A 21656-nucleotide genomic window follows, 5' to 3' on the forward strand; every position below is an offset into this window, starting at 1 on the left:
ACATTACAATTTTTTTCATAAAGGATAAAAATTAACTTTAAATATTTGATCGAGAACGAAAAATATACATTAATCTTTTACAAATACAGCTCTTTCTATTAAGTTAGTTAAATTATTTATATTAAATGTCAATCATTCTTTAATTTCATTCCTTTTGTTATAATTCATTTTTATATTAAAATACGAAATTATAAAAAGATAAAAAACAATAAAAATATTTATTTAATTTTGTATTTCTTAATTTTTCATTATGTTTCAATATTTAGAACAACGAGTTATAAAAACAAAACTAATAAATTTAAAATCAATTGAGATGAAACTAAAGTTGAAAGTCTTTATTTATGAAAGATTAGTTTAGAAGGGTTGAGTATTCTACCGTTCTTTCCTCTCAAATTTTTTCTTATAGATCATTTAAAACAATAAATACTATTTAATAACTTTTTTAGTTTGTTTATACATCTAAAATAGTCCACCAAAGTAGACTGATTTGTCATCTCTACATAGGAATGGCCGTTTTCTTGCCACCTAGGGCCCGCCCGAAAAATAAAATAAAACTAATAGAAATCTTTGGCCTATGTGCTTCTTAGCTTCTCTTTCGATCCACTCAGAGTGATACATACATGCATAGCATAGTAATTACATGGGACAGAAACAACTGTGTAAATGGGCACAGATGAGACATTATGCATAGTTGGGGCAATGAAGTAATCATCTCTTTTTAACAATGATATGTCGTTTTTTTCTAAGCCATTGCAACTGAAAGAAGTTGTTATCAACTGTCAAATAACATTAGAATTTGAAGAAACATCTGAATTTGGCACAAATTCTTTCATGATTGAAAATGCTTTGTCCATATTACTGTTAGACTTGATATTCGACTTAGACTGAAAAACAATCTCCAAATGTAACGGTTGAACAGAAAGTTTAAGCTGCACCACAAACTAGGCTTTCATATGATTCCTTTAGAAAAACTTGAAAATACTGTCCAACTTATTTATAACATAAAAGTTAGTGATGTAAAATGTAAATTAGAATCACATCCAGATGTGACATGAACTTTTAGTGATTAATATTGGCTCCTTTATTAGGGGATTGTAACTATGTCGATTGTACGTAGTCCGTAACTGTACCAATAGCAACAGAAAAAGCAAAGAGACTAAGCACGCACGTTTGATAAACTTGTGATACAGATAGCTTAATAAACTTTATTATGATACAGATAGTCATTATGAATGCTTAAAAAGTCACAACTACTTTGGACCATCCAATTGCCCTTATTAAGTAATTGGGCCTTTAGCAGGAAGAAATTATCCAAGACTATATGATTCTATTAAACTATATATAGTATTCATATATTTTCTAATGTATGAAAACTAGTTAATAACACATCACATAAAGATTGGTCACCACCATATGATTCCCGATTATGCAGTTATTTTTGGAATGTTGTGGAGCATATATTATGGTTAGTGTCTGGGGTGGTCAACACCATCAACATTTCTGAACCAATAAGTCTGGTTTAAACGAGCTGCATCCTCTGGAACATCATCCATCACCCACTCATGCCCTTTTGGGAAGTAAATTCCTGTGCGTGGGTGTGGGATCCAGAAAGCTGAATCCTCTATCTTCCCACCACTCTTTGAAACTCCTCCAGAGCTTTCTGCAGGTTGAGCAGTGCCTGAGAATTTGCTGAGTCCACTTTTTGCTCTCTTAGCTCCCCTGCATGACCTTGACAATACATTTGCCATATGTTAGAGTTTGGTCTTTGAAGTTCTCCACAGAATAAAATTAAAATAAAAATCTGAAAAGGGTTCTGGCAATCAATTAAAGATTCTCTCTATTCATTAATTACCATTCAAATGGACAAACATATCAAGGTAAACAAATATTGATTTAATACAAATATAGTCTAAATGGTGGTCTGTCACTCATGATTTTCAACAGAGATTTATTATCAGCAAAGTTGATGAATGCTTAAGACCAATAACTTAATAACAAACAAAAAAAGAAAAACAAATATATACATATTGTGGGTAAAGAAATATTGATTCAATGCAAATATAGTCTAAGTAGTGATCACTCAATCAGTATTTTTGACAGAAAATTGTTATCAATAAAGCTAATGAATGCTTAACACCAATAACTTGATATCAAACAAAAAAGAAAAACAAATATATTCTATGCAGTATTTCAAGTGACAACAACTTAGAAATGCCTTTGAATTGATCATTAAGGGAATTATTAATGATAACTTACCCGAGAAGCAACAAGCTTGCTTTGGTGATGCCTCCTCTAACCATTCGCTGCAACAAACAGAATCAATCGGGAAGCTAGTATTACTAATATGTGGATTATTGCAGTACGTTGTGGTACAAAAATAATGTCTCAAAACACCTAACGTTTCCGCTTTTCAAAGCCTCAAGACCTTAGATGAGTATTTATAACAATAATAATCTAGTACTGCAAGTATGGAAAGGATCCAATGGAGAATAAGTTCTATTGCACGTGTGAGGCACGAAACAAGACCTTTTAGATGTGAAAGGCTAAAAGCTTTGTTTGTGTAACTGTGCGATGGAAATGAATCCGCGGTTATAAAACCTTGCTTTAGATACGAAATGTTTCTAGAAATGGGAGACAATATAAATCTTTTTGGTAGTTTTGTTCCAAATTATTTGATTTCCTATCCGTAGGACGATATGGAATTCGATGTTGTACTTCAAACGTTTTAATTTACTACAGTTATTCGCTATTGTTCCATTTAAGTTTTATATTTAAAAAACATTTTTTAATAAAATAATCAATTTTCTTTTTTTAATGTGTTTGTCTAATTATTATTTTTTTAAAAGAAACAGTTTTTTTTTTAAGAATTAATTCTTATTTATTTTTTAAAATGATTTCTTTTAAGTTAAACAAAATAGCCCTTAATCGGTCATGGAAGGGCCCGGTTCAGTCCTATCTCGTGTGGAATCCGTGTGAGAATAAATGCTATGGACTATGGAATCTCGTGTCTAATTGTTTCTTATTCTTCTTTTTAGCTGAAACAATTTAACACCATCAATCAAGTGTGCAGCTGAAAAGAGTTAAGCGAATTACAAAAGAGGGGAAAAACCCAAGTTGGTGCATGGGAAAACAAATTTAGCATGCAAGTGCTTCCGCTCCACCCAACACACTCTTATGGTGTATATGTGTTTGGACACACCTTTTTAATTAATTCGTCAATTAGTGAAGTTAATTTTGTTAAATACTATTTAATTAATTCTTTCATTAGTGGAATCCTTTGAAGCTGGGATGGGTTAAATGCAGTGACGGATCGAGTAAATTTTAGTTGTGAGACATCATACATATAAATCAGTATTTTAGTTTATGGATTATAAATAATATATGTTTATTTTTATATAATTAAAATTTAAATAATATATAAATTACATTATAATCATAATTTATAATAAATAAATATAATTAATCAATAAGTATTTATTTTGAGTGTTAATGAACTCGATCCTTGATTAGAAGAACTCTCACCAAATGTGATCAGGTAAATTTTTCAATGGAGATTAGTCATTGACTTTATATGTATATTTAAAGATACAAGAAAGATAACTTAAAATGAATGAAAGAAAATATTTTATTAGTTACAAATATAGTATGTAAATCAAGTGATTAAACACAAGTGGTTAATATATTGAAATTAAAGTTGAATAGCTCGAATAATATTCGAGTTTGATTATTGGTGAAAATAATTATTAATTAAACTTTATTTATTTTTTTGTCAAACTCTAGATTAGTGAGTCTCTTTTATCTAATAAATTGAAGGTTAAGACAAAAACAAATATAATATGTGAAATTCATATCTAAAAATGAAAACAAAGAATAACATAAATGTTTAATTGAGACAATAAAAAGAGTGAAATTATAAATAAATTTGTGGGAACAATATTTTTATTATAAAAAGAATTATTTTACTATCTTTTAAATTATAAAAATAATTACTAATTATACATACATATTACATAAATATAAATAAACTAAAAAGTTAGTGGGGGCAATTGCCCCCACAATGTCAAATGTATATCCATCCCTGGTTAAATGTAACACTAACAGGTTAGCTAGGGCAGCTCGGGCATTGCTGGTTGTAGTGACTATTTAGAGATCATATGGGTTCTTTCAATGGATGTTTCTCTGATAACTTTGGAATTAGAAACTCTCTATGTGCTGAATTTATGGGAGTCATTCTAACTATAGAATTGGCAGATAGAAATGGGTGGAACAATTTATGGCTAGAGTGTGCTTCGATTTTGGTGGTGTAAGCTTTTCATAAAGATTTTTTGGTCCCTTGGTCTCCTCGTAACAGATGGTTGAACTGCATTTTCAGAGAAGGCAACCCCTGTGCAAAAACTTTTGCCTCTCTTGCTTCTTCTTTTTTTGGATTCTGTTGGTTTGATAGGTTTTTCAAACTATAGGCTCAATCAAATAGTTTTCCTCCTGGGTTTGGTGCATGCCCCCATGCTTTTGTAATTACGTACTCTTTTGACTTTCTTTTATTTAATAATATTTCTTGGTGTCTTGTTGACGTCTAGGATGTAGGATGTTAACCTAGTTAGGATTTTGGGTTCTATGGTGAGGCTTGCACTCCTTGGTTTATAAGGAAAATAAAAAATAAAACATACTAGTTTCCTACAATGTGACAAATAAGGTTCAAATTTTTAATTTGATGCCCGTATTTAGTACTCGTCAACTCTTCAAATGAGATTTTCTTTAAAGAAAGATATTAGAGAACAAAAAACAAATATTAACTATTTTTTAAAAAAAAATTATTATGACTCATCATCTTTGTCTTAAATATAAATTTAGTTCTTCTATATTTGTATTTTTTTTATTTTGATTACCAGTAAAAAATTTTTGTTAATTTTTAGTTCATATAAGCTTACTCTTTTTTAATTCTGGTTCTTTTAAGGTTTTTTTTTTTGTTGATTTTTAATTCATGTAATTTTTATTTTTTCAATCTTAGATACTTTGTGATTCTAATTTGAATCTCAGGAGTTTATCAAAACTAATTGAGGTTAAACTTACTTAAATATTATTTAATTTTTTAAATGAGATGCGGCCAAAGTTAACAGTTTTCTCAGGCGAAGGAGAACAAACTACAAAGTGTTGCAAATGGGCAAAGTTCACGGGGGGTCCATCTTAATCTCTTTCGTCCTCGATCTACTTTTCCCTCCTTGGTGCATTTATCTACTCTCGGGCTTTAATTGCCCAGTTCAAAATATCCAGCATATCAACGTTTACAAGAATAAATGTACCTAGCCTGAAAAAGCTCACAAGAATAAAACATCACATAATGGACCTTTACGTACATGCACCTAGCTAAAAAGATATGGGTGCACGAATATGTCATTTAATTTGAAATATTGGTTTTGTAAACTTGTAAATCGATCATACGTATACGGGGCCATTAAAATTGTAACCTGTATTCTAGTAATTATCTTTAATTATTTAAAAGGTTAGTTCTTGCAACAAAACTATTTTTAAGGAGGTTACCACAACATGTATAAGTTACCACTTACCAATGTGAAACATGTTGCAAAAGTGACTTTATTTTTGTACAGAATTTAACATATACATTATTTTTTTAACATCAGCTTTATACAAATAATATTTTGAACTATATTGGTGGGTATCACACGGAGTAAACAACATAAAATAAAGTAATTAACATTAATATGATGAAAATCGGGGTTGTTCATTTTTTTTCAGGGAAATATTATTAATGAAATGCTTCGGGAGAAGAAGACAAATGAAAGAAATAGACAAGCAAGTTATATCTATCAAGAATATAATGTGTATATGATCCCGAAGTAAAGCATATATGGGAGCAGATATTGTTCACTCCCGGCTTGAATGAAATTTGGATTCGCAAGCAAAACCATGTATAATTTACCCATTGCACGAGAATACGATCTCTCCAACTTCTTTAATACAATCAATAATAATTTTTTAAAAGTAAAATTCAAAAATTTAAAATTATATATAAATGAAAAATGTATAATTATATAAATGTAATAACCATGAAAGGAGATAACGACGTACCAACTTGTATCCTTAAACCAAGTTGTGGAGGATTCAAAATTCTGACCTATGAAGTAAATTATGTTAGAAAAAGAATACTCATTTTATATGTTCTTACAACTTTTTATGAAGATTATTTATTATTTTTTATTGTAAAGGTTTCATGCCAATATCATGATAACAAATATGAAAGGAAAGTATGCAGTAGATCAAAGTACAAATTATGAAACAACTAGCTATTTAAATATGTGAATTAATCACAGTATAACTTATGAAAGAAAACATTTTTTTATTTGTTGAAATTGAAGACAACATGATGGGTTTTTGAAAGAAAACATTTATGAAAGATGGCATTTAAGAACAATAAAAATGATAAATATAACACTTTGCATGAGATTCTCAAAAAGTTCCAATGATTATTTGTGAATTTAAAAAATAATATAAAAATTATTGACAAAGACTAACTATTGTCTTGTGAGGAATAATTTTTATTTAGATGAAAAAAATGAGCTCCCATATAATTAATTTTCCAATAAAATCTTTCATTTTTTAATTCTTTAACCAATGTTCTAAATACCCATAAATATTTTATACTTCCAAGTTTCAACTAATCCCTTTCTTTATAAAAAGTTAAAATAATTATTCTAGATGAGAGTGTTTTTAGGATTTTTTTTCAATCTTTGATCTCTTTCAATCTAATAATTTTTCATACCTTTAGGTTTAACTTGAATTTCAATATTTGTTAAAAATAAATTAGAAATAATTAAAAATAACAAAATATAAATTATTTATCATAAATATAAAATATAATTTATATTTTTAAAAATATTTATTTATTATGAATTTTAGTTATAGTATAATATATATTTAGATGTTACTTATACATTAAGATTTGTTTATAAAAATCATGGATGATAATTATTTCTCCTAACAATCTTTTCTTGAACATTTTTGCAACATATTATTATATATCCGGGTACTTTTGCAAGCAATAACCTATCACGTTGGTCGCAAAGCCACAAGCATCTGACACACAAATTAATTATAAAAAAACATGTAAAAATATAATTAACTCAATTATAAAATCTTAAAAAGAGGTCAATGTTGTAAGAATGAATATCAATTGATTTTAATGGAGTTGGTCAACCAACCGTCAGTTATACAATTGTAGACACAAAGATGAACTTTTTATGATAATTTGCAGTACACTCGCAGAAACATTTTTGAAACTCACTCGATACGGGAAATAAAAGTGTAGGTACACATTCATTGAGACATTTGGTATCTCAATTGGGTTTATCAGACACCTTATTTGACCTAGATTGTCCAAGTGGAGGTTTTTGACCTTTGAAATTAACTTGTGGAGGTTTTACGTAACATTCGTTACAAAGTAATTAGCGGATGCTGAACCTTTAATATTGTCATTATACTGTGGAAGTTGTTTTGTTGAAATTTTAAACCTAAGTTAGCAGTAGAGGTATTTTAATGGAGATTTTAAAACTATGCTAACTAATTTTTTTTTACTAGAGATTTTTAACCTGCACACCTAATGGAGGTTTTTTTTTTTTTTTGGGGGGGGTTTCTAAACCACCTTAAATAGAGATTTTAAACCTATGCTAATAGTGGAAGTTTTTAAACCTACAACATTAATGGATTTTTTTTTTGTGGGGTACGGTTTCTGAACCTCATTAATTTCAAGTATTCTTGTGGAGGTTTATAAACCTACTTAAGATTTCTATATAAAAAAAAAAAGTACTTAAGATTTTACGTCACGTCACATTAACTTATTTTCTTTTAACAGTAAAGTATATCCCTATATTTTATATGTGAAAATATCAATGTATTTATTATGAGTCATAATTTGTTTTAACATAATAATAAATTGACTAGATTTTATTAAAAAAATTTGACTAGAATATATTAATAACTTAAAAATAAATATATAAAACCAATTAGAAAAAATGAATTATATAATATAATAAAATATGTCAAGAATATAAATTGCATTAATTTGGAATTGTAATAATATAGGAAATTTTCAAAGAAGCCAAAAGGAAAAAGGAGGATTGTAAACTAACAAAATAAAGTAATCAATTCTCATTTATTCTTTTTTTAAAGATCATGCATAATATTTATGAAAATAATTTTATTTGAGTTAAATAAAGTTATTATGAATCTCAGTTTTTTTTTAAGTATTTGATGTAATTGCATATCTAAGGATCCAACTCATAACTACTAGTCAAATTAGATCAATGGCATACAAGAAAATGTAAACAATGATAATTCATGATTATAAAATCTAAATAAATTAAATTTATTCTACAGAATAAGCAATGCAGAGATATATAACTTAGTGTAATGTTTTGGCCTGATAATTGCTTCTTCATCTCTTTCATATTGACTTGCAGTTGAAGTTGGTAAACAGATGCGATATATTTTTCTTTATTTATTGAAAGTTTCAGTTTGCTTATTTTTTTTTCCCATAAAACTACCAAATTTGGTTGCACTGCTAATTTAAATTTGCATGCATTTTGCTAGCATTGTCATGAGGCAAAGTAGTTCACCATCACCTATCTTATTTGATAAGTAGATGTTTTGGATTTTGGATTTATCTCCTAACTCCAAGTATATGGCTTGCAGGGGCTTTGGTTTCAATGTGTGAAGGATGGAGTTTGGCACATTTTTTGCTAGATGCTTCATGGTGTTGATTATTTTATATTTATATGCTTGCATGATAAATGTTCAGGAACTGATTATGGTGGGATATTCACTTTTGTTCTATGCATATGGGTTTTGGTATCCCTTGTATCATATCGTTAATATACTGGTTATTTGCTGATAAAAAGAAACTTATCTTTACTTTGTCTTTGTAACAACTTTGTAGGAATTTCAGAAAGAAACAAGTTCTCCGACTTATTATTAGCCTTTCAGTAAGTCAAAAGGTGGGAATTAAAATTTAAAATCATCCTACTGCCAAAGCCTCGTCGTTCATACAGTTTGAAGAATCTCAAATGAATGAAAATATTTCACTGTATTAGTACATAGTTAGTGCTTAAGTGAACCAACAATCCCGCACCTCTGTTCTTTTTGATAGTTTTTCTGATGGTGTTCTGCAAAAAGGGCATCAGAAAAAGGTGAAATATAGATGCAGTGTGTGAAATTCCCAAATTGGAGAGAAGAAGGGACTCACTCCCAAGATTGGAGCGGAAGGAGAGAAATCTGGAAACGTGAGAGAAGGAAGGAACTGCTAGGAGAAAGAAACAAGTTTTTATTTTTTATTTTTTTGTAAGGGATATTAAATTACTATAATATCAAAAATGAATAATTAAAACAAAATAAAAGGTTAGTTTTCTTTCTCCAAAATTTTTGGTGTAAATTATTAGTGTTCTCCAACTATATATATATATGAAGTCAGATAATTAACCTTAAGATGACATTTCAATAAATTTTATAATATTTTATTTGTATTATTTTTTCCTTTTAAAAGGATGACAAAGCCTTACACCAAATTTTACTTTTACATTATCTACTATATCAATCAAATACGGAGAATTTTTTTTATTATCCATCAAATAATATACATAATAAAAGTTGTTCATATAACTTAATCATCTGTCTTGTGTAATTTCTTTAGACTTTATTATTTTTATTTTTTGGTAACCACAATATTAGGTCTTTAGCTTGTGGTTCTCAATGAGAACTAAGGTATATCTTCGTATACTCAAATCTTTTTAGTTGATTATGAGATCAATCATTAGTTTAGATTTTAATCGCACTTAAAAACTCATAATTCCTTCCTAATGTGCATCTTTAATGATTAAAAGTGTATCAAATGTACCTTCAATAAACCTTGATGTAAGTTAAAAGTGTATTAAATACACCTTTAATAATTATTTTTTATTATGCACGAACTAAAATATTAATCATAATTTAAAATGATAATACCATTAATGACTTATGTTTATTTTAAAAATCACATTCTTATTGTTTTTTTTAGTTTCTAAAGGATCGGTAATATATAATTTTTTATGAGAAAAATAATTATATATTGACTAGATAATTTTTTTATATAATTATTCAATTACAATCTAGTATGTATGTTAGGTATGATAAATTTATTAACTTTTAAAATAATTATTTTAAAATAATTTAAATGAGAATTTATAATTTGATGATAATGTAAAATTATTTTAGCTAGTATTAAACTCATTTTTTTATCATGAAAGAACTTGAGCTGAAATAATAAAAAAAATTGTTAAATATAATTTTAATCTTGCATACACGACAATCGTTTATAATTTTTTTAAGAAAATTGTCTTCTTTTAAGTCTATCATTTATAGAAATGTATTAGATGAGATTTTTTTTTTACAAGAAAATCATTAAGTATTTTATTTATGAAAATAAGTATTTTACATGACATATTTTGATAAACAAATGAGCAACATTGAGTCAATTTACTTTTAAAAACTTAAAATAAACATTATTAGTTAGATATAAAAGGACATTACATACCGAAACACGGACAATTACAAAATATGGACATATTTTCCGGCGAGAATTCAAAGTTTTGTTCATTAATAAGGATTTTTAGTTTAGTTGAGTACATTGTGAGTTGTTATAAATTTTATATATTTGATTTATATGGATTAAAAAAAAATTTCAATAAAAAAAACTTTGTTCAACAGTCATCACATTGAAAAAAAAATTAACAATTTAATGGCTGGACACGCTTGAAACATAGCAAAACAAAAAGCTCCCGGCATTGCTGCATTTGGTGATAAGTTAAGTTCCGTAGAAACAGAGACCTGCTACCAGAACCCAAAAGCCAAAATCTTTGATATTATTCACTTCCCATATCGGTTGTTGCAGAATAGCTTGGCGGAGAAACACCATAGAGAGAAAGTAAACAAAAAAAAAAGGTTGCATTGTTTTTTCTCTAACAAGAAACAATGAAAGGCAAAGTGAGGCGCTCTAAACTGAAGTTGGGTGTACCTACATTCTTCTTCCTTTGCGCCCTTTTCTTCTTTGTTGGCTTCTTTGTATCTCCGCTCCTCTTTCAGGTTTCTAAATTGCTTCCTTTCTTGGTTCTTGCACTTTCATTGATCGAGCTCATTAAACGAATTTGAGATATAAGATTGACTTGGTGGTTGAAGGGAAGAAGGGGAGGGAGAGGTTTGAGTTCGAATCTCTCCCACTAACATTCTAACAAAAACTAGCAACTAACATTTTTTGATAGAAAAAAAAAAAAACTCATTAGAAATGAATGATTGCAGGATTTGGGTGATGTGGGACCACGGTCTAGAATACTCCAAGAATCAGTGAAGAAAGCATATGAACCTCTTGAGCATGGTGAATCCAGGGAACCCTTTCTTAACTCAATCCCATTTCAGGTGAATTCTCTCTCTCTTTCTTTCTTTTTTTCTTTCCTGTGGGGTTGGATCAATGAGTTTTAATTGGGTCCAAATCTGATGTTTATTATCTGATGACTCAAATGTGGTCATATTTACTTGGATTAAGGTATTGATGATCCTAGAGTAATGCTTAATTTGGTATGATGTGAATCTTTCACTCAGATATGGATACAAAATTCATCTTTGAATTTAACTGATGCATGGTATTTCATAATTCATATTTTTTTGTTGGATAAAATTTGGTCATTAATAGTTGATATTTTTGGGTTGTCATTAGTATCCTTTGTTTGTCAATTGTCCTGCTTCTGTGATATCATTAACAATTTAACAGTAACTCATCGGTTGTTGGAGGACCGGGATCACATATCATGCACTTCTTTTGGGGAAGGTTGAGTATTTCTTATTTTTTTAAAAATCTCTAATGCAAATAGGAAGATATGTTCATTGTTGTCCAACATGGGATCTTATAAGTTTGCAAATGTTAAGAGATATTGGCTCTGTGGAATATGATTTGCAATTGCTGGGTACTTGGCGTGAGCAAGAACCAATAAAAGTAGATACATTTGATTAATTAACTCATGTAGCATTGGTTTAAAAATGGATAGCATCGGGTTGAAATGAAGACTCCAAATAGGAATTGTAGTTTTTTAGTTAGTACTTAATAGTACTACATAAGTACATATGATTTATCCTTCATTTGTTTCAGTTTGATCCCGTTCTTTTTGCAGATTTTAAGTTGGAGACCACGAGCGGTTTACTTTCCAAACTTCACTAGTGTGGAAGTATGCCAACAAATAATTGAAATGGCAAAGCCAAAACTTGAACCATCAAAACTGGCTTTGCGGAAAGGAGAAACCGCTGAGAGCACAAAAGACACTAGAACAAGGTACTAATGAGCAATGTCTCTTGTGTAACATACTGGACTTTCGGACCTCTCACAGTAAGAAAAAAGGTTAGATTACGGTGTCACATGATGGGTTTCACCTCACATTTTTACAAAATGAATCAATGCGTGTTTAGATTTACTTAGAATCATCCAGAATCACGTTGAAATACAAGCTAATGTGATTTTAGGTAATATTCACATATTTAGTTACATACCGAGGAATTGATTTTGAGTAGAGTTAATGTTGAGTTAAAGAAACTTAAGGTAACTTTTGCGCTAGGTAAAAAAAATTATATTGAAATTTACTATCAACTTGCTTTTAGAATAAAAATATCAAAACATAAATCTAATTATTTCAAAATGAATTTTGCAAACGTTCACTCAGACATACGCTCAGTTTTTTTATTTTAAAAGATAGAAGAGATGTTGCATATGTAAGAGCATATAGTGATTGACGGTGATCGAGAGCCATTTGTGCTGCTGTCATATATGAAGTTCAATGCTAATTTTAAGCTGGCAACAGTTCAGGTACATTCATCAGCGCATCAGAAGACAAATCTGGCATCTTAGACTTCGTTGAGAGGAAAATTGCTAAAGTTACAATGATTCCAAGGACCCATGGGGAAGTATGTCTCTTTTTTAGTTATCTATTATGACCTTCTACCACAGTGTAAGTGTTCATGTATTAGTAAAGCGGGAATGCTGTCACTATTTTGCAGAAATTCAATATATTGAAGTATGAGGTTGCCCAGAAATATGATTCTCATTATGATGCGTTCAACCCAGATGAATACGGCACTGTTGAGAGCCAAAGGGTATTTTAAATTATTAATAAGTACAAATTATCAAACACTTTCTTTGTATATTTTAATAGGAATATGCAAGTAGCATAGTTTAATAAAATTTACCATGTCATTTCAACATTTCCTTTGTATGCAAGATCTCTGTATGATAAGTTTTCATTCAAAATGCTTCATTTGGAACCAATTTGTGGAACTTGTTTAGTAGTTTTGTCTGGATGTTTCATTGTTTTCTTAGTGTCTTTGCTTGTTTATCGTGCAGATTGCTTCCTTCTTGTTATACCTATCAAATGTAGAAGCAGGAGGAGAAACAATGTTCCCTTGTGAGGTAGATTAGGGAATTTACTGTCTTTTGTCTGTTACTTTACATCGTGAATCTTGATGCGTGTAAGTAGTCATTTAAGTATTCCAATTTGCAGGGTGGTTTGAATATTGATAAGGGTTATTATGATTACAAAAAATGTATTGGTTTGAAGGTGAAGCCACGACAGGGCGATGGACTTTTATTTTATTCATTGTTACCAAACGGGAAAATTGATAAGGTAATCTTTCAGTTTCAAATATATTTGCCATTCCTTTTACGGTGAACATGGATAGAGAAATTTTCAGTTAAGCTAAAGGGAAATTAAATGCATGCAAAAACTTAGAAAAATGTAACATTCAGAACTTGGTTCAAAGTGATCATTTTTGGAACAAGTCATTTTGTTTGTCACCCCACTTAATATTTCTGCAGACTTCTCTTCATGGAAGTTGTCCAGTGATTAAGGGGGAGAAATGGGTCGCAACGAAGTGGATTGATGATAGAGAGCAACACCACTTGCTTTCTTTATAAGGAGTCTTCAATTATGTGATCATATTTATGCATAATGAAGATATGCTGCCTTTGTATATATATCCAAATAGGCTGCAAGTTTTCAATGTTATGAAAACTTATATACGCTCAAATGACCAAGCTGGCAGGACCTGCTCAAGAGGGTCCAAGTCCTTACTTTAGGCGTACCAAAAAATAAGTTTTTTGTTATTAATATATGTATATTAAGCATATGTACTATCAAAGACCACGACTAAGTGATAGCACTCCACGCTGTTACGTGTGAAATCCTATGGCCACAAATATTTTTTTCCGTTGTTTTACTCTCTCACACCTACATATTAATTGTTACGATCCATTGCAATAATTTAATAAATGATTTTGTTCCAAAAAGGTCAAAAAAACTGAAAAATTAATTTTAAATAAAATATGAATAATTTCATTAAATATTTTATTAGCTTAAAAAAAATCTAATTTCGAAGTTTGTCTTACGCCTTCCAATATGTTGAGCTAGCCCTACAAGCTCGTGTCTTTTTTTTATTTTTACAGTACCCCAAATTAGGTGTTAGTGAATCATTACACGCAAATTAGGTGTTTCCTCATATTTAATACATTATGTTTCCATGTTCATTAACCAAAGATCCCCTCATTTAAACATAGTTTTATTAGTCGTGCAAGGCCAACGATCTATGTTTGTCCTATTAGTAAAATATAGCACATCCAACATCAAATGTACATGAATAAGCATTGTTCACAAATCACAATCATGATATAAATCCTATTATCCATGCCTAGAATTAGGGGTGGGAATAGGTCAAACTAAACTTTAAAAGGCCTGAGCCTAGTCTACGATTAATTTTTAAGGCCTGAGTCTGGCTTATAGCCTATGAAAGGTTTTTATTTTGGCTCGGCATGACCTTTTTAAAAGCCTAACCTGACATGGTAGCTTATTTAAAAGCCTATTTAAAAGTCTTCTTCACATTAAATCTTTAACATTTCTAGTTGTTTTTACCAAAAAAAATAAAATAAATGAGTTGATTTTTGTTTAATTAGGAACTTAATAGGAAAGTTAAAATAAAAAGAAACATGATAGAAAAAGGATATGATTTTTGTATAGGATATGATAGGATATGATTTTTGTTTGGTTAGGAACGTAATAGGAAAGTTAAAACAAAACAAAAAGGAAGATATGATAGGATATGATTTTTATTTGCTCTATAATAGGAATAAAAGAAAAAGAAACCTAATAGGAATAGAAAAAGGAACTATTAACAGAAATAAGAAACTAATAAAAATAATGAAAAATATAAAGAAACACCTGACTCACACCTTTTAATTAAAATTTTACTTAATTATAAGAATGGAATCTGTTAGTTTTAAAAAAATAATATAAGTATATATATATATATATATAGACCGACCTATTATAAGGTTTTTTAATAAATCTAAGTCTGGTCTATTTAATTTAATAGGCTTTTAAAAAAGTCTGACCTTAGTCTTTTAATTAAATAAACGAGACCAGACTTTATGTAGGCCAGGTCGTACGCCCCTATAAGCTGGCCTAACCTATTCTCACCCCTACCTAAAATAAAAAGATTTACTCAGTAGAACGCAATTATTGGTTAATCAAACTAATAAAAGGATTAACGTAAATAGATAAACAAATCAAAATTCGTTTATTGAAGTACTAAATACGTGACGACATCTAAAGGGTTTGTTCTCTCAAAAAAAAATCTAAAGGGTTTGTTAATAAAGAATTTAGAGCCGATAAAGATTAAAAAACAAGACAATTCTCGATCAAAAGATACAATGACATTATGAGAAAATTAAATAAAAAAATTTAAGAATATCCAGTTGAAGGATCTTCAATTTTCATCAATGGCTAGTTTCCAAATAACATCACATGTCAAAATATTTTTTTTAATATCTATTTTCCAAATAAAAATCACATTACTACAAACTCATTTTTTGAAAATCAATTCTATTAGCACATGTTCAAACATGCGCGGAATTGGATAAAATTAGGCTTATATCTTTTACAATTCAGGTGAATGTTAGAATGAAGCAACACAGTTATTTATCTAATAATTTTTGTAACACAAAATGCTTATATCATTTCATTAATAAGCAAAACATTAATACAATAAAAAACAACATCAAAGAAATATGGATTAACATACCATTTAGATGTCCTAAGAAGATTATGAGTGACTCAATTTGCTTGTTTAGGGATAAAACTCAAAGGTGTTTTATCTAATAATTCTTAAAATCTTCCCATTTCTAGAGTCAACACACTCACTTTATAAGTTTTAGTTTATTTTAAAGTTTTATACAAAATTTAAAATTAAATAGAAATATATTCTCTTAAAACTATATACGAAATAAAAAAACACTATTGTGCTTCAATATTCATTAAACTATTTTTTAAAGTACCTTATTTTGTTCTTAAAAATAAAATTGGTTTAAGTATTATTAATAGAGATAAACGAAGAAGAGTGGATGGAGGATAAAAGGTGAGTGAACTAAACGCAATGTCGTGCAGAGTGGGGTATGAAGTCGTAGGAGAAATTAGTATACATCTTATGAAGGGAACGTCTGTCACGCGCTACGTCGTCGTACGGAGGATAAATGAAGAGTAAAGGACGCGTGTGGGGATTGAAGGCAAAATAAAAAAATAAAAGAAAAAGAGGAAGTATGAATAAGACGCGCCGCGAGTGCAGAGTTAGATAGGAGCGAGTGAGCCAAGCGAGTCGAGTTGTTCTTCGATCCCATCCATAATTGAAATGTTTCCCCCAATTTTCCAAACCCTAGCTTTCCCACTCGCGCTTTTCCCCACTCGCGCCTCGTGATCTCCCGCCCTTGAAGGTTTTCTTCCCTCCCTTTCTTCAATTTTCTGCGATTTTTTGTAGCAACTAAATATTCATTATGCTCCGTGAATGTTGAGAAAGTGAACCTACTTGCTGAAACACCATGTGGGTTTTGTAATTCTATCCACCTCAAACACATTTGTCACGTAAAAGTTTTAAATTCACTGGGAAATAAAAATACTTGTACTCTAAGAAAAGGAGCGCCAGTATTTTTAGGACCCAAAACTTAGAAACTTTAGTAAAATTAGTAGTTACTATGAAACTCTACTTACTCAAAGCTTCGTTTGTTTTTCGTTGAATCATCATTTTGGGTACACTGATCAACAAGTTTTTAAGTTTACCCTCAGCAGTATCAAGCTACTTCTTTGAGCTAATTTCATAAGGCTGCGTGGTTTCTTAATATTTACTGTTAGAGTGGCTCTCTTTTAGATTGCTTGCTTAGTAGTGGATTTTTGTATAATTGACTTGTTTCGACATTTTGTTCTCTGATACTAACTGGGTAGAGTCTAGCAGAAAGGACTAGTGCCCCACAGTTTGGTGAACAAGGTTCGAATATTTGTTGGGAGAGATATCTTCATTAAGTGCATGACAGTGCCTCAAACATAATTGTTTCCAAAGGATTATACTTGTTCTCTGATTTAGCACACTTTTTGGTTGGGCTGCCCAGATTTGGAAACATCTATAACCCTTGTATTTCTTAATTGTCTGAAGTCAATTGTTATTGGATAACATCAGTCCTTGAATTGGGGGCTGTCTAACTTTATGAGAGCTATCCCAAGTTACTCTACAATTTTGTGTTACATTTTTAAATTGCAAGGTGTGCACTTTATTTTTTCTTCATGAATCAATATTTGGTTGACTACATTTGACTGTTGCACTTATTAGAGACTTTCGTTTGTTGTATTTTTCGGTGACAGGTTGCTCATAAAGTGCAATTTATATTGTAGCAGGTATTCAGAAAGCAGTGCATAGTGGTGCAGTGAGTGGAAATATGGGTGATGCACTAAATGAAGTGCAGCACATGGGTGGTGCACCTGCTGCTTCTCCCAAGAGGGACATTACATTGCTTGAGGGAGACAAAGATTTTGAGCTGCACAATGGCATTGAATTTGAATCCCATGAAGCAGCATATTCATTTTATCAGGAATATGCCAAATCTATGGGATTCACCACTTCAATAAAAAATAGCAGACGCTCAAAGAAAACAAAAGAATTTATTGATGCCAAGTTTGCATGCTCTAGGTATGGAGTTACACCTGAGTCTGACAGTGGCAGCAGTCGAAGACCTAGTGTAAAGAAAACAGATTGCAAAGCTTGCATGCATGTGAAGAGAAAGCCAGATGGAAAGTGGATCATTCATGAGTTTATAAAGGAACATAATCATGAACTTGTACCAGCTCTGGCATATCATTTTCGGATTCATAGAAATATGAAATTAGCTGAAAAGAATAATATTGATATCTTGCATGCTGTTAGTGAACGAACCAGAAAGATGTATGTTGAAATGTCTAGGCAATCTAGCAGCTGTCAAAACATTGGGTCTTTCTTGGGTGACATAAACTATCAGTTTGACAGAGGCCAGTATTTGGCTTTGGATGAGGGAGATGCCCAAGTTATGCTTGAGTATTTTAAGCATGTACAAAAGGAGAGTCCCAACTTCTTCTATTCTATAGATTTAAATGAAGAGCAGCGCTTAAGAAATCTATTTTGGATTGATGCAAAAAGTATCAATGATTATCTCAGCTTTAACGATGTAGTTTCATTTGATACCACTTACATAAAGAGCAATGACAAGCTTCCATTTGCACCTTTTGTTGGAGTGAACCACCACTCTCAACCTATATTGCTTGGATGTGCATTGCTTGCAGATGAGACTAAACCAACATTTGTTTGGTTAATGAAGACATGGCTTAGAGCTATGGGTGGGCAAGCTCCCAAAGTTATAATCACTGATCAAGACAAAGCCTTGAAGACTGCAATTGAAGAAGTCTTTCCAAATGTCCGGCATTGTTTTTCTCTTTGGCACATACTGGAGAGCATACCTGAAAATCTCTCTTTTGTGATAAAAAAGCATCAGAACTTCTTGCCAAAATTTAACAAGTGCATTTTTAAATCATGGACAGATGAACAGTTTGACATGAGATGGTGGAAAATGGTCAGTATATGTGAACTGCAAGATGATCTATGGTTTCAGTCACTGTATGAGGACCGGAAAAAATGGGTGCCAACTTACATGGGGGATGCCTTTTTAGCTGGAATGTCTACACCTCAGCGCTCTGAAAGTATGAACTTTTTCTTTGACAAATATATTCATAAGAAAATTACCCTTAAAGAGTTTGTGAAACAATATGGGATAATTCTTCAGAATAGGTATGACGAGGAAGCCATTGCAGATTTTGATACATTGCACAAACAGCCAGCACTTAAATCTCCTTCACCTTGGGAAAAACAAATGTCAACAGTTTATACACATGCAATATTTAAGAAATTTCAAGTTGAAGTTTTGGGTGTAGCTGGCTGTCAATCTAGGATAGAGGCTGGAGATGGCACTATTGCAAAATTTATAGTTCAAGATTACGAGAAGGATGAAGAGTTTTTGGTAACTTGGAATGAGTTGAGCTCAGAGGTCTCTTGCTTTTGTCGATTGTTTGAATATAAAGGTTTCCTTTGCAGGCATGCATTGAGTGTTCTCCAACGTTGTGGTTGTTCTTGTGTTCCATCCCATTATATCTTGAAGAGGTGGACCAAAGATGCCAAAATTAAGGAATTGATGGCAGATAGGACGAGAAGGACACAAACTAGGGTACAACGTTATAATGACTTGTGTAAACGAGCTATTGATTTGAGTGAAAAAGGATCGTTATCTGAAGAGAGTTACAATGTTGTTTTTCGTACACTTGTCGATGCCTTGAAGAACTGTGTACTTGTGAATAATTCTAATAACAATGGTGCAGAAACTAGCAGCAATGCCTATGGCCTTCGTGAAGCAGAAGAAAATCAGGTTCCTCTTGCTTTGAAACCAAATAAAAAGAGGAATGCAGCCAGGAAAAGAAAGGTACGTTCTAAGTTTTGTGGTTGATCTACTTATTTGTTAAGTTATTTGGCTTTTATTAAAATCAGGAAACTGATTTGAACATCTCTTTTATAGGGACAATTAGAGCAGGATGTTATACTTGTTGATGCTCAAGATAGCCTGCAGCAAATGGTTTGTGTTATCTCTGTTTCAATCCTGTTATATTTTACTTTTTACAAAACCAGAATGGATTTAATACCTTGAGAATTGCATCACTATTTTCATGAATATCTACTGCATTATATCAAGACTGGAAAGTTCTATAGCCTATGCTTCCTGTAACTTGTGCTTTCATTCTTTTAGGATAATCTTAGCACAGATGCAATAACCCTTAATGGATATTATGGTACCCAGCAGAATGTGCAAGGACTGGTATGCTATACATGTCGACAGATAAATGCTTACATATATCCTGTATTTTAAGAGTCAATGCATTGCTTAATAATGTTGGTTTTTGTAGCAGGTACAGTTGAACTTAATGGAGCCACCTCAGGATGGTTACTATGTTAATCAACACAGCATGCAAGGCCTGGTAAATTGTCCTAATCATGATTATAATTAGCAGATATGATTGTGTTAAATAACAGTATTGGAACAGGATTATAAATTGATATCGGTATCTTTTTAGGGTCCATTGAATTCTATGGGTCCAAGCCATGATGGGTTTTTTGGAACACAGCAAGGCATTCATGGGCTGGTAGAGTAGTTTTAACTTTTTCTTTTCCTATGAAATGTTGTGAAGTCAGATTACTTAACTAACTTTAACATGATGAAACTTTGCTAATTTATGTTGGATCACGTAGGGAGGGCAGTTGGAATTTCGTCGAGCAGCTACTTTTGGATATAGCCTTCAGGTTTGTGAATGAAATGGGCCATATACTAGCATATGAACTTGGAATAAAAGAATTTATGCTTGGTTTTTACTCTCTTCAGCACATAACCTTGTTTGCAGGATGAACCTGATCCCCAGTTTCATGGCAACAGTTCGAGAAATACATAGAAGTTCTTCTCTCTGATATGGTAGTTTCCTTAGAGGCTGTCAAGTTTTGTTTACCTCACATCTTGACAACATTTCTCCTTCCTATACTGTACATGGAAGTTGTCTGCCCATTGCAATCTAGGTTAGGTATGTGAGCTCCAAAGTCTGTCTCCACTTGCCTTGCTTTCGTTGTGGTAGACTTCAAAATGAATTTATATGAATGAGTCAAAAACTATCTTGCTTTCTGCGTTGTCCTTTGTTTCTGGTGGCATAAAAATTGGGAATTAACTGTTCCCAAATTGTAGTGATAGAATGCCACCAAACCTGTGCTAGTATGCTGAGATAGAAGATATCCAGTTCCACACATGTGAGATGCAGAAGTTGTGCTTGTGATCGGAACAAATACAAGAACACCACTTTTCATGGTAATTATAGGAGGTGTTCATTGGAACGATTTGTATAATCGGGTATACGTTTAGATAGTGAAACAGATGGAGCGAACTTTTATACAATAGCTGACTAGATTTCCGGCTAGAAGTCTAATGCCATCACAGATCCTTTTCTGAAGATCATTCTAACTGTTGTAGTATTCATGTTGTATTTATAGTTGTGGCATATTAGTGTTAAAGTTTCTTTAACTGATTCATGTTAATATGATTTCTGGTTTGGAGGGATTTCGTGTAGTTTAGCTGAAATGTGTACCTATAATTACAATAGAGGAGTGGTGCAATGCGTTATTCAGCTTAAGTAAGACTTCAATTT

At 31.1% G+C, this 21656-nt stretch overlaps 3 protein-coding genes across 7 annotated transcripts; 2 read left to right on the plus strand and 1 right to left on the minus strand.

Moving 5' to 3' along the window:
• Nucleotides 1-1144: 1144 nt before the first annotated feature.
• Nucleotides 1145-2567, minus strand: LOC114402743. 2 transcript variants are annotated; one of them, XM_028365413.1, is made up of 2 exons: nt 2257-2567; nt 1145-1728 (listed from the first exon to the last, which is right to left on the minus strand). In XM_028365413.1, exons 1-2 carry the CDS (start codon nt 2298-2300, stop codon nt 1467-1469), a joined length of 306 nt encoding a protein of 101 aa, XP_028221214.1. In that variant the 5' UTR covers nt 2301-2567; the 3' UTR covers nt 1145-1466. The 2 variants fall into 2 exon arrangements, with proteins under 2 accessions (XP_028221214.1, XP_028221215.1); XM_028365414.1 differs by having other exon boundaries at nt 1145-1719; nt 2257-2565.
• Nucleotides 2568-10828: 8261 nt separating this feature from the next.
• LOC114402981 (probable prolyl 4-hydroxylase 9) lies at nt 10829-14295 on the plus strand. The gene is made up of 8 exons (XM_028365693.1): nt 10829-11127; nt 11341-11457; nt 12207-12364; nt 12888-12990; nt 13084-13179; nt 13427-13492; nt 13584-13706; nt 13898-14295. The coding sequence occupies exons 1-8, from the start codon at nt 11017-11019 to the stop codon at nt 13994-13996; spliced, it is 873 nt and encodes a 290-aa protein (XP_028221494.1). The 5' UTR covers nt 10829-11016; the 3' UTR covers nt 13997-14295.
• Nucleotides 14296-16640: 2345 nt separating this feature from the next.
• Nucleotides 16641-21581, plus strand: LOC114403737 (protein FAR-RED IMPAIRED RESPONSE 1-like). Of its 4 annotated transcripts, none has more exons than XM_028366873.1 (8): nt 16641-16840; nt 17760-19897; nt 19991-20047; nt 20219-20287; nt 20379-20447; nt 20544-20612; nt 20719-20769; nt 20868-21581. In XM_028366873.1, the coding sequence occupies exons 2-8, from the start codon at nt 17834-17836 to the stop codon at nt 20913-20915; spliced, it is 2427 nt and encodes an 808-aa protein (XP_028222674.1). In that variant the 5' UTR covers nt 16641-16840; nt 17760-17833; the 3' UTR covers nt 20916-21581. The 4 variants fall into 4 exon arrangements, with proteins under 4 accessions (XP_028222674.1, XP_028222670.1, XP_028222673.1 ...); XM_028366869.1 differs by having other exon boundaries at nt 16642-16840; nt 20376-20447; XM_028366872.1 differs by having other exon boundaries at nt 16642-16840; nt 17790-19897; nt 20376-20447.
• The last annotated feature ends 75 nt before the right edge of the window (nt 21582-21656 follow it).

Source organism: Glycine soja, chromosome 20 (genome assembly GCF_004193775.1).
Source record: "Glycine soja cultivar W05 chromosome 20, ASM419377v2, whole genome shotgun sequence".
Taxonomy (NCBI): domain Eukaryota; kingdom Viridiplantae; phylum Streptophyta; class Magnoliopsida; order Fabales; family Fabaceae; genus Glycine; species Glycine soja.

What these genes read in the sequence shown, in the direction of transcription:
- LOC114402743 (XM_028365413.1), bottom strand. Translation starts at nt 2,300, where the DNA reads ATGGTTAGAGGAGGCATCACCAAAGCAAGCTTGTTGCTTCTCGG. An exon ending in GCAAGCTTGTTGCTTCTCGG is followed by an intron (nt 1,729 to 2,256) that starts GTAAGTTATCAT and finishes TGTATTGTCAAG; the next exon opens with GTCATGCAGGGGAGCTAAGA.
- LOC114402981 (XM_028365693.1), top strand. Translation starts at nt 11,017, where the DNA reads ATGAAAGGCAAAGTGAGGCGCTCTAAACTGAAGTTGGGTGTACCTACA. An exon ending in ACAAAAGACACTAGAACAAG is followed by an intron (nt 12,365 to 12,887) that starts GTACTAATGAGC and finishes AGCTGGCAACAG; the next exon opens with TTCAGGTACATTCATCAGCG. An exon ending in CAAACGGGAAAATTGATAAG is followed by an intron (nt 13,707 to 13,897) that starts GTAATCTTTCAG and finishes ATATTTCTGCAG; the next exon opens with ACTTCTCTTCATGGAAGTTG.
- LOC114403737 (XM_028366869.1), top strand. Translation starts at nt 17,834, where the DNA reads ATGGGTGATGCACTAAATGAAGTGCAGCACATGGGTGGTGCACCTGCT. An exon ending in AGCAAGGCATTCATGGGCTG is followed by an intron (nt 20,613 to 20,718) that starts GTAGAGTAGTTT and finishes TGGATCACGTAG; the next exon opens with GGAGGGCAGTTGGAATTTCG. An exon ending in CTTTTGGATATAGCCTTCAG is followed by an intron (nt 20,770 to 20,867) that starts GTTTGTGAATGA and finishes CCTTGTTTGCAG; the next exon opens with GATGAACCTGATCCCCAGTT.